Source organism: Colletotrichum fioriniae (genome assembly GCF_027942845.1).
Source record: "Colletotrichum fioriniae strain IMI 355084 chromosome Unknown scaffold_4, whole genome shotgun sequence".
Lineage (NCBI taxonomy): Eukaryota > Fungi > Ascomycota > Sordariomycetes > Glomerellales > Glomerellaceae > Colletotrichum > Colletotrichum fioriniae.
In genome coordinates, this window is record NW_027076840.1 from 2,343,711 (window position 1) to 2,359,129 (window position 15,419).

At 51.7% G+C, this 15,419-nt stretch overlaps 5 protein-coding genes across 5 annotated transcripts; 4 read left to right on the forward strand and 1 right to left on the reverse strand.

Moving 5' to 3' along the window:
- Positions 1 to 2,418: 2,418 nt before the first annotated feature.
- Positions 2,419 to 4,178, forward strand: N0V96_004478 (uncharacterized protein; the record flags this gene model as incomplete). The annotated part of the gene is made up of 2 exons (XM_053188547.1): positions 2,419 to 3,018; positions 3,078 to 4,178. The coding sequence occupies 2 exons, from the start codon at positions 2,419 to 2,421 to the stop codon at positions 4,176 to 4,178; spliced, it is 1,701 nt and encodes a 566-aa protein (XP_053054509.1).
- A 1,842-nt stretch (positions 4,179 to 6,020) lies between these two features.
- On the forward strand, positions 6,021 to 6,808 carry N0V96_004479 (uncharacterized protein; the record flags this gene model as incomplete). Its single annotated transcript, XM_053188548.2, has 2 exons — positions 6,021 to 6,548; positions 6,626 to 6,808. The coding sequence occupies 2 exons, from the start codon at positions 6,021 to 6,023 to the stop codon at positions 6,806 to 6,808; spliced, it is 711 nt and encodes a 236-aa protein (XP_053054510.2).
- A 1,113-nt stretch (positions 6,809 to 7,921) lies between these two features.
- On the reverse strand, positions 7,922 to 8,162 carry N0V96_004480 (uncharacterized protein; the record flags this gene model as incomplete). The annotated part of the gene is made up of 2 exons (XM_065757120.1): positions 7,922 to 8,092; positions 8,160 to 8,162. 2 exons carry the CDS (start codon positions 8,160 to 8,162, stop codon positions 7,922 to 7,924), a joined length of 174 nt encoding a protein of 57 aa, XP_065614333.1.
- Positions 8,163 to 11,736: 3,574 nt separating this feature from the next.
- N0V96_004481 (uncharacterized protein) lies at positions 11,737 to 13,120 on the forward strand (the record flags this gene model as incomplete). Its single annotated transcript, XM_053188550.2, has 2 exons — positions 11,737 to 12,330; positions 12,389 to 13,120. 2 exons carry the CDS (start codon positions 11,737 to 11,739, stop codon positions 13,118 to 13,120), a joined length of 1,326 nt encoding a protein of 441 aa, XP_053054512.2.
- A 576-nt stretch (positions 13,121 to 13,696) lies between these two features.
- N0V96_004482 (uncharacterized protein) lies at positions 13,697 to 15,261 on the forward strand (the record flags this gene model as incomplete). The annotated part of the gene is made up of 3 exons (XM_053188551.1): positions 13,697 to 13,817; positions 13,867 to 15,024; positions 15,077 to 15,261. The coding sequence occupies 3 exons, from the start codon at positions 13,697 to 13,699 to the stop codon at positions 15,259 to 15,261; spliced, it is 1,464 nt and encodes a 487-aa protein (XP_053054513.1).
- Between the last annotated feature and the right edge of the window lie 158 nt (positions 15,262 to 15,419).

The following is a 15,419-nucleotide window of genomic DNA, read 5'->3' on the forward strand; positions in this document are numbered from 1 at the left end:
CTATCCGGATCGTACAGCGGGATACTCCTGCCATCCCTGTCACTCCCGTCGGCAGTCTTGTGTGGTAGCCTTCGTCAGCCTCAATCGCTAGTCATTTCCTAGGTTCACTTCTCATTGACACGATAGTGAGTTCGCCCTAATCCGCCTTAAAATCTGGGTTGGTTAGATTTGCGGTTGTCTGTCTAAAGATCTGACTATAGATCTGACAGAGCCGCATTATGCATTGCCCTGAAGAAATCGAGATATATCATGTATCCTGTCGTGTCACATAGATACGATGGATTTGGGCAGGAGATTCGATCAGCTGCTGACTGCCCATAGATATACGAGGCACGTGTAAGATCTATCCGGTGAAGCTTGGTTTCCACATCTGGAGATGATTGGAGGGCCAAGACTCGGGATGATCACGAAAGGCTGCGGGGGGGTATGTCGCACAAGCGACATGGAGCAATGACGACAACGTGGCAGGTGGGAAAGGGAATTTATTGGTTCACTCGGATGCTTGCTTGATCTTGTGTCCACCACAAGTTCCAATCCCCAGACTCGACCTGCTGTTCCACAGTGCCCCCGTGGGGAGAGAAGCTGTCGACTTGGTCGGGCCTCGATGATGACCCAGGAATCCAGGTGAGGCCGGGATCGCGCCGAACAAAATTGGGCAGAAAGATTAGGGAATGGTTGAGAGGAGCTCCTAATTTCAGCGAAATTCTGCACGCGCGTGATACGCCCGAGTGCTTTTTTGAGTTTCGCGGACCTGGAACTCGTTCGGTCTGGGGCGCTCACCCGCCCAACCTTCTTCCCGAAATCCCAAGTTTCCTCACTCCACCATGCCCCAGCCAGAGACTCAGACAAGAGACCAGAGACCAGACCAACGAACCTTCAACGTTGCGTAAAGACGGTACGGACCAATCGCTGGAACTCTGGCGCCAATCCCCGCCTAAAGTCCCGCAATATTGTTGATGTATCTGCGGGAGGCTACGCGGGGAAGAACGCTGCCGTTCGCCGTTCGATCATCAGGCGGTTTGCTAAGGAAAGACGCTTGTCTGTTGGGAGTTGGTACGGATACGGCACACGTACGCAGTAGTGTACGGCAATAGTGGGATAACTTGATGGGGGTCGATCGCTGCCAGATCTCTCTTCTCACTCGCAGCCCCCAACTGTCAGGACCGTAAAGAAAGAGAATTGAACCAACAGGAGCAACCAACGCCAACCCCAGAACACCCACAGCAACAGTCATCCCATCTGCAAGTGTTTGTGGCAGGGATGCCTAGTTTCAGCGACGTCAGGTAAAAAGACCTATTGGCCGAGCCGCCATACGAAATCTCGCAGAAATCTTCGCCCCAATTGCCGGTGGGTGGAAACGCCGAATGTTCTCTGCGCCGCCATTCGTCAGACATGGATTCTTGCACAGGATCTCTGCCAAGCTACTCCCTGATGGGAAAGGCTCGCTGACCCGAAGCAGCATCAGGTACGCCACATGTGCGCAGGGATGTACGCGGTGTCGCCGGCGAACACTTCTAGTGTACGGTACGGCAAGTATAGACATCCAGCTGGCACTACCGTCTCACTCTGTGGTCTTGTCTTTTTGAGTTTTGGGCTGACAGATTTTCTCATCTTTTGGGTGAGGCGAGAAGTGTCCGCTAACGCCTAAGCAATGCTATCCCGTACTCTGTGCGATGTGGGTTTCTTTCTCCTTTTGCCGTGACCCTCCCACCCCTTTCCTTTCTCAATACTTGACCCATCCACATCCATATGCGACCCAGCCGTTCGAGACATCTCGCTGTCAATCCCCAACCAGCAAACACGTACCAACCACACTGCATCTCCAACCCCAGACCATCCATCCCTCGACTTTCCCCGCGCGAGCCAATGGGTCGCGGAGAAAGTGGAGCATAGCGTGGTCCTTAGTCCCGGATTCCAAGCCTTGGGTCCTAGACTGCTAGGGGGGGACGGGCGAAAAGGAAGCCTTGGGGTCTTTGGTTCTGTCTTCTCGCATTGAAGTGCGGCGACTTAAGACACGGATGGTCCATAACGTCAACATCATACATACCTTCTTTCCGCCACCTTGGAATTGAATTTGAGCGAGCCAGTGAGAAGCCGCGCCGCTTAATCGACTACCTTGCTTCTCCGGGAAGAACTATCACCACCACCTCCTTGGCGCATAGCATCAGGTTGATCGAGCAAACATCCAGGGAAGATATAAGATGATCTGATATCCCCAGTCTCAATACATCCTCAGAACATCATCTTCAGCAGCTTCATTGGGATTGACAACAATTCAAGCTCGAGCATCTTCGACTCCCCTTGACAGGAGTCTCAGAACACACGCTCTGATCTTATAAGATCGAGCTCAAACCCACATTCACCCCGGTTTATCAACACTCTACCTATCCCCATATTTTACCCCAGTACACCGCAACCATGGTGCACATCGGATCATCCGCGGGCAGGGCGCCGACCGAGACCATCCAGATCGACTCGGAGGCCACTCGCCGCATGTCCATCGCCGATGCCGACGCCGCCGGGCTCGCCCGTGAGGCGGCCAAAGCGACCGAAGCCGAGCTCAGTATGGGCCTCATGGCATCGATCAAGCTTTACCCCAGGGCCGTCATGTGGTCGCTCTTCTTCAGCACCGCCGTCATCATGGAGGGTTTCGACAAGACCCTCATCGGCAACCTCTACGCCTACGACGTTTTCCAGCGCAAGTTTGGTGAAATCCAGCCCGACGGCAGCTATCAGTTGACTGCGGCGTGGCAGGCTGGTCTCAGCAACGGCGCGCTTGTTGGTGAGATCACCGGTCTGTTCCTCAACGGTATCATTGCCGAGAGATTCGGATACCGCAAGACCATGATTGGTGGCCTTGTTGGCGTCACGGCTTTCATCTTCATCATCTTCTTCTCCGAGACACTTGTCCAGCTCCTGATCGGAGAGATGCTCATTGGTATTCCATGGGGTATCTTCCAGACCCTGACTGTCACCTACGCCTCCGAAGTCTGCCCCACACATCTGCGAGCCTACCTTGTGAGTCCCAATATTCCCACCAAATCCCTTTTTGGGCTAATCACTAACTCTCTATTCAGACTACCTACGTCAACCTCTGCTGGGTTATTGGTCAACTCATTGCCAGCGGTGTTCTTCGAGGTGTCATCAGCCGTACCGACGAGTGGGGATACAAGATTCCCTTTGCCCTTCAGTGGATGTGGCCCGTCCCCCTCATCATCGGCATCTTCTTCGCCCCTGAGTCTCCCTGGTGGCTCATCCGCAAGGAGCGCCTCGACGACGCCAAGAAGTCTCTCATCCGCCTCACCAGCCGCAACCAGCAGCAAAACTTCAACGCCGACGAGACTATCTCCATGATGGTCCACACCAACGAGCTTGAGAAGGCAGCGCAGAGCGGAACAAGCTACATCGACTGCTTCAAGGGCACCGATCTTCGCCGCACCGAGATTGTCTGTGTCACATGGGCCATCCAGACTCTTTGCGGCTCGACATTCATGGGATATTCGACATACTTCTACCAGCAAGCCGGCATGGCCAAGGAGAACGCATTCACCATGTCCTTGGCCCAGTACGCTCTCGGCGCTCTCGGCACAGTCTTCTCGTGGTTCCTGATGCAGCACTTTGGCAGACGCACTCTCTACCTCTCTGGCCAGGGCATCATGTGCGCCATCCTGGCAGCCATTGGGTTCGCCTCTTTGGCCGGAAAGTCCAACGTCGCCGCGCAGTGGGCCATCGGCAGCTTGCTCCTCGTCTACACCTTCATGTACGACTGCACCGTCGGCCCCGTCTGCTACTCCCTCGTCTCCGAACTCAGCTCGACCCGTCTGAGGACCAAGACTGTTGTGCTTGCGCGTAACTTGTACAACATCACTGGCATCACGACCAACATTCTCACCCCGCTGATGCTGAACCCTTCTGCGTGGAACTGGGGCGCCAAGAGCGGTTTCTTCTGGGCGGTCAGCTGCGCCATCTGCTTCGTCTGGACCTGGTTCCGTCTGCCCGAGCCCAGAGGCCGCACCTACGGCGAGCTCGAGATTCTCTTTGACCAGCGCATTCCGGCACGCAAGTTCAGGAAGACCGAGATTGCCGGTCTCACCCACGGAGCTCAGTCCACTGACAGACTCTCCGAGAAGGAGTCCATGGCGGCCGTCAGCCAGATTGAGAAGACTGCCTCAGCATAGAGGCCTGTGAGAAATTGGAGGAGAATGTTATTATTTTGGGTTGAGCTTACGTATACCATTGGATCAGAGAAGGGTTTGATTTTCAGCAACAAGCATTTCGCACATATATCGTCTTTAGATTTCTATCAAAGAATAATCTCATGAATTTCGTAACTCTTATCGTTCCATATTCGGCGCATCGTGTCCAGTCTGTGAATGCCTCCCGTGGCAGTCAATAACCTGCTGACTACGGAGACCTTCAGATGATGGATTCAAGACACTATACTTTACAGATATCAGTATTCGCCGAAGATATGAGGTTCTACATACGGAACGCACCCATCCTTCATTTTTCGAAATAGTTCTTATCTGCAGTGTCGTTATACTGCACTGTGAACTTGAAGGGGTTACAACCAGCGGAAGAGAAGAAGCACTATCCAACGGAATCAGCATTCAGCAAGCACGCTCTCCGGGCCCCGAGAAGCAGGGCGGGGAATGAGAACCGGAATCCCGCTGCCGTCTACCGGGGGCTGTCCCCGTGCGGACCTATCCTGGGCATTTTGAAGTCGGCCGGCTTACCCCTTTGGCTCGACACATCCTGGCCGCGATGAAGTCTAATTGAGGCAGATTCAGACTATCAATCGGAGTCCATCTCCGTGACAGGGGCATAAGAGCTTTTTGTTGAATGCGCTGCAAATTCCCGTCGCCGAGATTGTAATCCTGGGCTAGAACTTTGTGTGACTCATTCTCTTTTCGTTACAGGTTCCCTTCTAGGACTTGTGAAAACCTAGGCAGCACTCTTCCACTATAAGGCCGGAAAACATTTTCTCGGAAGCCTTCCTCAAAGGATTCAGGATGTGGCTGGTGTAGGCAATTACAAACCTTGCCTGGTATGAGGATCGTATGCCAAGACGCCAGAGCTTCCGAAAGCCGTTGCCTAATTACAAGCCTCCACAGTGGACAGGGCTGAAGCCGCTCAATGGAGGGTCCGATCCCCTGAAATCAAAGCGTCGCATAACCCCAATTCTCAACATCAAGGGTCGCGATGGAGGGGTTTTCATAGCTGTTGCAATCCTTATTCGCCTAACCCATGACTATGAGCTGCCAGACAGGTGCCTATTCATAGAGGCAACAAGTGATCCGCGGTGGCTTGTCTATTGATACTTGGATTAAGCTTAAAATCTGTTGGAGAGCCATGGTCCCATGCTGTCTGTGGTTGTCCATGTGGATGCAGTTTCGTGGCTTACACGGGTAAAGTCAACACCGAGTCCAACTCTCAAAGATAACGAACAGATTAAAAAAGTCTTTGTCTGTGATGATTGTGGTAAAGATTGTAGGTGCTGTGATCCTGCATGAAACATTTTACTCTGCAGCCATTTGGTAAACTTGAGTTCTTTGTCTGAATGAAGGAAGTATTTGCTATTCCGCCGAGTCCCACGTCGAGCAGTCACAAGTCATCTTGAACAAAACTCGACTCCCGCGCAAAACTCACGACATCGCTTAGTCGTGATGCTATCGTCAACAACACCAAAGGGCGAGAGCAACTGGACTCTCGAGTCATTGCACCCGCCTATTCAAGAAGAAGACCATGATAGCTCTCGCCCAATCGAGAAAAAATAATGATAAACAAACCCACCATGGATTTTCTGGGCGAAGCTAGCAAGCCTCCCCTGCAGTGAAACCAACGATCCTCTTCTTCCACCCATCACCACCCCCAAATCATCCACCCTCGCACAACCTCCGCTACGCCACGTAGCACAAGGATCCCCATCCGCAAACACCAAGGCAATATTCTTTTCTCCCCATCTCGCTTACGGCCGTTACCCGTCTGTATGGGGGAGAAGAATATAAGAAGCGCCCACCATGCCTCACCCTTCGCAGCTCATCTTTCCCCCGGCCCCCGGCACCGATCCTGCTCTTCTCTACTTTGGCGGTTGGCCCGAGATCACCTACCGTACCACCCTCGAGCCCGGCGACCTCACATCCGACACGGACGACGAGCTTGAGCCCCTCCTCGGCCTAAGCAGCAGCGAGATCATGGCCTACGGCGATCAGCAGGGCGGCGCCGCCGCTGGTACTACCACCGGCCAAAGCGGCATTCAGAACCGCATGTGCCCCAACATGCGTACTTGCTGGGCATTCTCCTGGGAGTCGTACAACCTCAAGACCTCCGACAAGGCTGTCCTCCTTCGCCGTATCTGCATGATCATCATTCTCGGTATCCGGACCGCCATCTCCATCTTCGGCATCGTCTACGATGTTATCCACAATCAGATCGTCAGTCTGATTCTCGACATTGTTCTTGGAATCCTGGGATTCTTGTTCATCGCCTGGGCCCTTGCCGTCATCGGTCAGGCCGAGGGTCGCCGTAAGGTTCTGGGCGTCATGGTTGTGAGTACTCTTCTGAGATGAGGTGGGGTCTGGTGAGATGAGAGGACCACAGCTAATGAGCTTTTGGTTTTTCCCAGGGTCGCTGGCACTTCGACATCTTTCTGCTCGTCACCGCCTTCATTCACGCCGCCATTCTCGTCGGCAGCATTATCGGCTTTGGCAGCGGCGGCCGTTACGCCACTTGGCTCATCATGTGGCTGCTCATCTTCGGCGTCGCCTGGGTCGCTACCTGGCCCCCCGAGGCCGAAAGCTACGCCTAGTCGAGCAACATAGCATTGCCACGATGGCGATTTCTTTGAGCGACACGTTCGAAGTGATTTGCCAATTGAGGAGTTACAAGTCGCGTGACGAAATTGGGCTGGATCGAAGAAGCAGAAACTTTGGGCATTACAATGCTGATATGGAAGGGCAAGGACAGGAGAGAGGCCCATGAAAACCGATGCTTTACTCTGGAATTCGCGATACCCTAGCACAGGTAGCTGAGACTTGCTAAGTTGCGCGAGCACTACGGCTTGGTCAGGCTGAATGAAATCAAATGAGACACCATGTGCTTTTATGAGCCTCGTGAACCCATCGTAATGAAGAATGACTGTGCTGTTCTTCAGTCCAACTCCTGCCTCCTGGAAACGAGCTAGAGCTTTCTGGGCATGTGTAAGATGAGAGCCACGCTCATCAAACTTGGAGATGGGTGAGATCAATAGAACCACGTGCTGTGTGCTCCCTCTTGACCGTTCCGAATGAGCCAAATCCGGGCCAGGTAAGCTTTATGACGCTCCAGGTCTTATCGCTCAAGGTATCTGAGTGAGGCATCTGTGATGCATCGAGTCGCTTGAATCGCTTATCGGCGCGTCAATTCGCTGGCGCGGTTCCGGAGTGGGCTCCGGAGCTGCTGCATCTGCCGGCGGTGAAGCGGGTCTCGCCCCACGTGATGCTTGGTGGTGTTCGATCGATGGCTTGAGTGAGTTCTGCTACGGCGGGCAATCTCATTCAGTGAGGTGCACTTTTCTCCGGTTCTTTCGATCGCTTGACTGAAACATAGGAGTTTGAGGCATCTCAATTACGTCTACTCACTCCTGCGAGAATATCGCGCCAATAGAAGCATCTGAATGAGGTTGTTGCCAATCAAATGTGAGTACTCAGAGATTGGCGACTCATTAGACGGTCTGAAAAGTTGTGAAATTATCACCAAATAAGGCTGCTGCGAGTTGGGGGATTAAGCTCTTTTAAAATTCGCTCTCAGGGAGTATCGCATGCAATCGTGGAAATGAAAGACAACTTGGACAGATAGACAGACCGACCGACCCTTATTGAACCCCAAAAAGAAAAAAGAAGGAAAAGTCCGAGGGCTACTGAAAGAGGGCGATTAACCCCGCTCATTTGTAGCCCAGTCTCTCCAGAATAGATTGTCCGGCGGGAGCGCCGCCTTGTCCCTTTCTCAGGCCGGCGTCGACACCCTTGACGTAGTCGAGAACGCGGATGTGTTCCTTCTTAAGCTCCTCAAAGTCGTGGGACAGCTGCTCGTGCCATGGGTACAGGACGAAGACCTGGAAGCCGAGTGCCGACGAAGCGACGAGGAAGTTGGTGAGGGGAGATGGCTCGCGTGATGAGGACCATTGTGGCGGGTTGTTCGTTGGCGTTTATGCGTGCTTTGAGTGTTGTTTATTCTCACTTCTCTGCTGTGAAGTGTTCGGTTTGCTCGGAATCTGGATTCACGCGGGCTCGGTCAACGAATGCGACTGCGACTTCGCGGGGTATCTTGGCCCGAGCGAAAATTGGGTAAGGAATGATCACGGCTTACTTGGTTGTATGATTCTGTTGATGTAATAGCCTGTATCTATACGTGGTCGATCTGTCGTAAACAAAACGTAAAGAGAGAGCAGATTGATCTATTGAGGAAGGAAAACGATTAAGGAAAAAGGGAAAAAAGTGTTGTGTAGGAGAGGAAGTTCGATGATTGACGGCAAAGAAACGGGCAGAAATTATTATTCAAGAGGCAACCCGGGGATGATACCTGAAAGACCCTTTTGGGACAATGGGAACCTCCCCAGGTGATTACCTCACCGACAGCGGCCCGGCGGCTAGGTGGGACCTCCGACGAGCACGCTCGGACTTGGACGGGTTGGTTGGCTCCCACGACATGGAGGGAGGCACAGGGCTTGGAAAGGATCACGCCGAGTAACACGAGCAACAATTATTGTTGTGGTACATCCGCCTGCCAAGTACCTTACCGTCTTACGTGGGGGTGTTCATGTAAGTTAGTTGTAACTATGACTCTTCTGCTTGATCTCGTCGCTGGCCCGAGCCTTGAATAGCCCCAACATCAGCACCAGGAGAGAAGAATAGCAAAGCAACAGCTGGTCAAGCGTATCAAGCGTATCCGAATGCTCGGCAACCATGTCCAGGTACCGCAAAATCGCAAACGAAAGCATGTCAAGTGACGGCTGGAAGCCCCGAGAAAGGAGGGAATGATTCAAGGCGGATGGGGTCGAGGTGGCCTGACTTTTATGGAGCCCGTCTTTGCCGTCAGAACTGCCTAATGAAAACTAGAGAACTTCCCGGGGTGGAGCCGGGAGACCGAGGGGCACTTGGGCCCAAAACCAACGGGCCTCCCCGACTGGCTTGCGGCGTCCAACGCCCTTCTCTCGCACAACGCAGTCCTGCAGCTTTTCACCAAGGGCCCTATCCCGTAGACAGTAATTCGGAGTGACAATGTGACCTTGAGAATGTACCCCTGGTCTCTCGGCTTCTTTGTTTGGTTCAGCCGGGGACCTTTTTTGAGGATTTGACGGGGGGGTTCATCGGGGCAGAAAACATGCGTCTGCAGGGGACGAATGACGCATGTGAAAGCCTTCCTAGGTGTGAACGAGCCAACTGCAACGAAAATTCTCTCGCAGAGGCCACTGAAAGCAATCTCACTACTAATAAGTACAAAAATTGGTTACGATAAGTCACATTGATCGCGTTTGACTTTGACAACCTGGCAAAATGATGAGTAATGTTTCTCTATCCAATTTATCTCCATCGGAACGTACTTACACAGTAGAAACAGTGACGATCCGCCACTTGAGGTCTCTCAGTTGCCCAGACAGAAGGGTCATCAAATTTCAATCTCACACAGCCTCGCAGGAGAGACTATGGACTAAAGCAAGGCTCGGTACCTAACTCGGACGGGAGATCCTCCAGCGCCGCCCCAGACTCCATCGACCTCTTAGCCGTTGAAGAATCGAATCAGCTGTTTGCCCCGCAGACCGCAAGCCCGGGTCGACGCCGGTAGCAGGAGCTGGAGCGGGGCACATCCGTTCGGGCTGCCACGTGTTGGTGGAGCATTGCCTTTCCGAAAGCTGCCGATGCTGGGCCCAGCAGCCGCCGCCCCTTCGTTTTGGCTCACTGCATGTCCTTTCGGAACAGTTGAGCGCTTCGTGGTTGGATCCTATTCCTCGACGTACTGGTTTTGAGTTTGAGAATGATCCATCAGAGGCTCTATGTATTGCAAGCCTAAATCTTGCTGCTGCTCATGCCTTTATGACGTGAGAGCCCCTTGGATTTCTGATCTCACCAACAAATTGTCAAGAATTGCTGGTTTAGCGCCCGATAGAGGTTGAGCAGGATGTGACCAAGCTCGATTTCAATTTCATCAACTCCAGGTGTGTGTGATACGATCATAAATTGAGAACTTGAGTCGCATCTTGACTTGTCTTGTCGAGGGTCCGGCTAAGCCTTGTGCTTAAGTCCCCAGGGTACACCTATTACATGCAAGCATGTTTCTATAAGTCGTTGTGCAAAATACAGTTCCATGAGCTTTATGTTGATTGTTAGTAATTTGGATCACATAATACATAACAGCGCAATGATCAGAAAGCTTCTCCAGAGTGAAGCCCACTGTAAGCTCCAATGCACCTTCTGGTTGATCTCATTCAATGCAGGCTTGCGCGTGATTCAGCATCATGCAAAACTTTTTGGTTTCTTTCTTAGTTCTGTTCTTTTCAATACTGTATTCACTTGAGCCGGACGACAACTGACACTAATTTGACAATTGCAAGTGAAGATGTACCTTCTATCACGGTCACACACACAGCTCCCCCTCCCCCCCGAGTTCCTAGATAGCTTGACAGCTGAAAGCAATTTTGCATAGAACTATGAGGACATCACTCATTGGGTCATGTAAAGACTTCATGTCTTTCCCACCAACGAGCCGTCTATCTAGTCTCTCTTCAACCGCTGTAGACACTGACATCTGAGTGCCCAAGGAATTGCAAATCCTAGACGATATTCGCGAGACTCTTGTTCAATCAACATTCATTATTCTGCGGAAAGACAATAAAACATGTTCTAAAGATCTTCTAGTATGTAAACCAAGAAGTGTCTACCTGATTTGGATGCAGCATGACGAGGCCTGCCATGCGAACACGAAGATGGCCGAGGAGTTGATTGGATAGGCCTTTATGTAGTAATTGATGGAAAATTGCTAACTAATTCACTTTACTGTATCATTTAGATATGAAAAGGCCCCTATAATTCTGTTGCCGTCTTTTGGGTCTTTCGCGACATAGCAAGGAAGAATGGCGCAAAGTGGTGCTGGCAAGCATCCATCAATCACGTCACTCAGATAACGGTTTGAAGCGAAACAATGTTGAACATTTGCTAGCTGAATTTTCTGTTCTATGGAATAAGAGGCGCCTTTCAATTGTCCAGTTAATGCGCAAGTTGGAATCCTGGCTTTTGAGGCCATTCGACTCTCGGTCCAGATCTCAACGTAAAACGAAATCCCATTTAGATACATTTCCTATCAATCGGTGCCCGACAAATGCATGCAAGTCGACATTCCACGTCAAATATCAACGATAAGCCTTCAGTGGGACTTTCACTATCTCCGTCTTGTTCGGTGTGTTGTGCAAGCACGTCATATGCAACACCAATTCGTCAGAACTTTCGTGGCTATATGTCCTTCACTTGGCGTGAACCGTCAATAAACTCACAAATCTTCTTAGTTTCTCAGCTTCAATCAAAGACACCCTCAAATTTGACGTCAGACCATGGCTCCCAGATATTCCAGTGTTGCAGTAATCGGTGCTGGGCCTTCTGGTATCTCCGCTGTGAAGGCCTTGAGCGAGGAGAATGCCTTTGAAAGAATTCAATTATTCGACAGAAGAGAAGGAATTGGTGGCACATGGTATGCCATCTTCATAGAATGCTTGACCTCATACTGACATACGCCTCCAGGATCTACGACGAGCAGCCAGAACCGTTCTCACCATCCTCGGCACAGCCTGTGCGAGAGATCCCAATCAAGCTACCACAGTCATTGCCACCTGCATCTGAGAACGTCACAGCTCGAACAGGTCTCTATCCTGCCTTGGATAGCAATGTCGGTTCCCAAGTAATGGCATTCACGTACAAGCCGTTTCCTCATGTGAACTCGGCCTCGTCTATCAACCGCTTTGGCAAGAGAAACCCGACGCATCCCTACGCGCAAGTCGCAGGCTACCTCGAAGAGATTGCAGAGCCGTTTTCGCACTTGTTCACTTTCAATACACATGTCGAGCGTGTAGAGAAAGTGGGCCAAAAATGGCGATTAACTCTCAGAAAGACTCAGTATTATCTGAAGAGCCAGAAGAGAGATTACTGGTGGCAGGACACATTTGATGCTGTTGTCGTGGCCACCGGGCACTACGGCGTACCATTCGTGCCGAATATTGACGGCCTTAAAGACACCTTTGCTGCTTTGCCTCAAAGATTTGAGCACTCAAAGGCTTACAGGTCTCCTGAAGACTACGTTGGCAAGGTACCTCCATCCTTCTCCGTCGATTAAATGTATACATGTAACTAACGCGAGAGTTTAGAAAGTCGTTGTCGTCGGCGGCAACGTCTCCGCATCTGACACCGTCTCCGAAATTCACAGCATCGTTTCTGGGCCCCTTTACGTCTCGCAGCGAGGCTCTAATGAAATTCTCCAGGATGCATGGGAACTTCCCAACGTCGTTCTCAAGCCGCAAATCACACGCGTATCCGTTGGATCAGGAAACACCGTCAAAGTCAAATTCTCGGACGGAAGTGAAGTCGACGGCATCGAGAAAGTCCACTTTGGTACCGGCTATCGACTTTCCTACCCTTTTCTGCGTCCCGATCCCGTGACGCCGAGTGGACGCCTCTCAGGGTTTTACCAACACGTCTTTAACATCGCGAATCCTTCACTCACAGTCGTCGGACAAGTCAAAGCGGCCATCTCGTTCCGCGTCTACGAGTATCAGGCCGTTGCCGTGGCTCGCTATTTCGCGAACCGGGGAGGTGGTCTGCCTTCTCCGCGAGAGCAGGACGAGTGGGAAGTGAAGCGATTGCAGTACAAGGGGCCTACGTCCCAGTTTCACGAAATCAAGCCCGACTTTTCAGAATATTTCGAGTTTCTGCGAGGTGTTGCCGGACCTCCTGCACCGGGTACTGATGCTTATGAGTTGCCTGCGTGGGAAGACGAATGGGCATTGCTGGGCTTCGGCGTTTTGGCACTGAAGCAAAAGTGGTGGAAGGAGTTGAAGAGGAAGGAAGAGGAGACAAAGCGGATTCAAGCCAAGTTGTAGGCTCGCTTCGTAGGGGCATATAGGACCTTGTTGCTTCGGCTTCGAGTCGACTTCAACCACTAGATTCACGTGTTAGAATTACAGAGGGAGATTTCCCCTAGTTTGACAAGTAATGTCCCGCTCATAAGCGCGACTTTCTAACCAGAGCTGTTTTTCATCTTTTCTCATTGCCAAGACGCCAGTTCCTACGCGAGATCTACAGGCGATTTTGCGTGTTATTCCCAGCCGAATTCGCGATAGACCTACCCGTTGCGGTTAATTTTCCGACGGAGTTCGACCGAGGGGTAGGAACCCACGCGGAGTTTAGTGGACCTCGATGATCAACTGCCGAATGAGCTGCACGGTTGTCCTTTGAACGGTGGGTTCAACGTTGCACTAGCATATTCGTCATTCATGTAGAGAATGAGGAGTTCATTCTATGGGAAAAATTTGGAGGGACTTTTTAACGTAAGGTGGCTAGAACATCGCCAAAGTGGCGATGGTAGCCGAGGCACGAGCTATCATATAAGTCAATGATGGCTCTCAGCAATCTATGCGAATGAAACTCGTCAACCTTGAGTCCAAGAACCTGTGAAGATGGCGGAAGAATCACCCAAGTCCGTGTCGTCGGATGTCCACGATGCGGCCTCTGACCCACCAGTGAAGCGGGTGTGGTACCATAGCACCTTGTTCAATGCCTTCGTGATCGGAGGAGTCGGTACGAAATCAAGTGCACTGTCTGAGTGACAATCACTAACATCACCCAGGCTTCATGGCCCCTGGTCTGTGGAACGCGATGAACGCCCTCGGTGCAGGTGGTGCCCAGGAACCATTCCTCGTCAACGCCGCCAATGCGCTTGTCTTCGGACTCATGGCATTCCTGTGCTTATTCGGTGGGCCCATCGCGAACCGCATTGGGCTTTCGAGAACGCTGTTGCTGGGAGCCGTTGGCTACCCACTTTATTCTGCTGGACTATACACCAACAACCGTTATGGCAACGTTTGGCTCGTTCTTGTTGGAGCTGCCGCTTGCGGTATTTCTGCCGGCTTGTTCTGGGCTTCCGAGGGCGCTGTTGCGTTGGGATACCCAGAGCCATCTAAGCGTGGCAAGTATATGAACATCTGGCTCTGGTTCAGAACCGGTGGTCCTCTTGTCGGCGGAGCCATTGTTTTGGCTCTCAACAACGATGCGGCTGCGAAGAAGAAGGGCAAGGTTGGATATCAGACCTACCTGGTCTTCGTTGCTCTGCAATGTCTTAGCGTGCCCCTCGCACTCGCTCTATCTCCCCCGGAAAAGGTCCAAAGATCCGACGGTAGCAAGGTCATTATCAAGGCCGAGAAGTCGTTCAAGGCCGAGTTCAGAGAGCTTCTCCGCGTATCGAAGCGCAAGGACATCCTGCTGCTTCTCCCCATCTTCTGGGCTGCCTACTTCAACCAGTACAGCGGAAACTTCCAAGCCTACTATTTCGGTATCAGAGCTCGCGCACTCATCGGTTTCGTCAGCAACTTTGGCACACTTCTCTCATCGCAACTGATTAGCACCCTCCTCGACTACAAGAAATTCAGTGTAAAGAAACGCATCACTATTGGCTTCTACTACGTCATTGTATGGCACGTCATTGCGTGGGTTTACGGTTGGGTCATTCAAGAGAAGTACACACGCAACCCACCTGCGTACGACTGGGAAGATAAGGGATTCACTGAGGGTTTCTTTGTGCTCTTATTGTGGGATTTCGCCCGTCAAGCACTGCAGAGCTGGCTTTACTACCTTCTCGCCACCAAGACGGACAACATCTCCGAGCTCACTCGCTTCTCCGGTATTCTTAGAGGTCAGGAGAGCTTTTCTCAGGCCGTCTCGTTTGGGTTGAACACACAGAAGTGGAAGGGAGGCCGAGTGCCACTTGCCGTCAACACTATACTCCTGGGTAAGCCAAGCACAGTCCATTATGAAGTTAAAGATGATGCTAACCGATGTAGGTTTGGCCGTTTATCCGACGTGGCTGGTGGTCAGAGATCACGTCCCAGTCGAAGAGACCGACAGACTGGCAACTGTAGAGGAACAGTCACAAACCGGTGAGCTAGCCGAGACGAGGTTGTCGGTGGACGAGCGAAAGGAATTTGCTGTGGGGCAGACGGGCATTGGGAGAGATGCGAAGATGTAATCTTGCCTTCTGGGACTTTCTGGTTTTCAGAATCGATCGTTTGCAGATCATATTCATACCTTCACACATCAATCAAGACTCAAATAGCCATGGAGTCCACAGATTTCTTCATTCACATGGCGTTGATGCACGTGTGGAATGAGTGCCTCAAGGTTGAA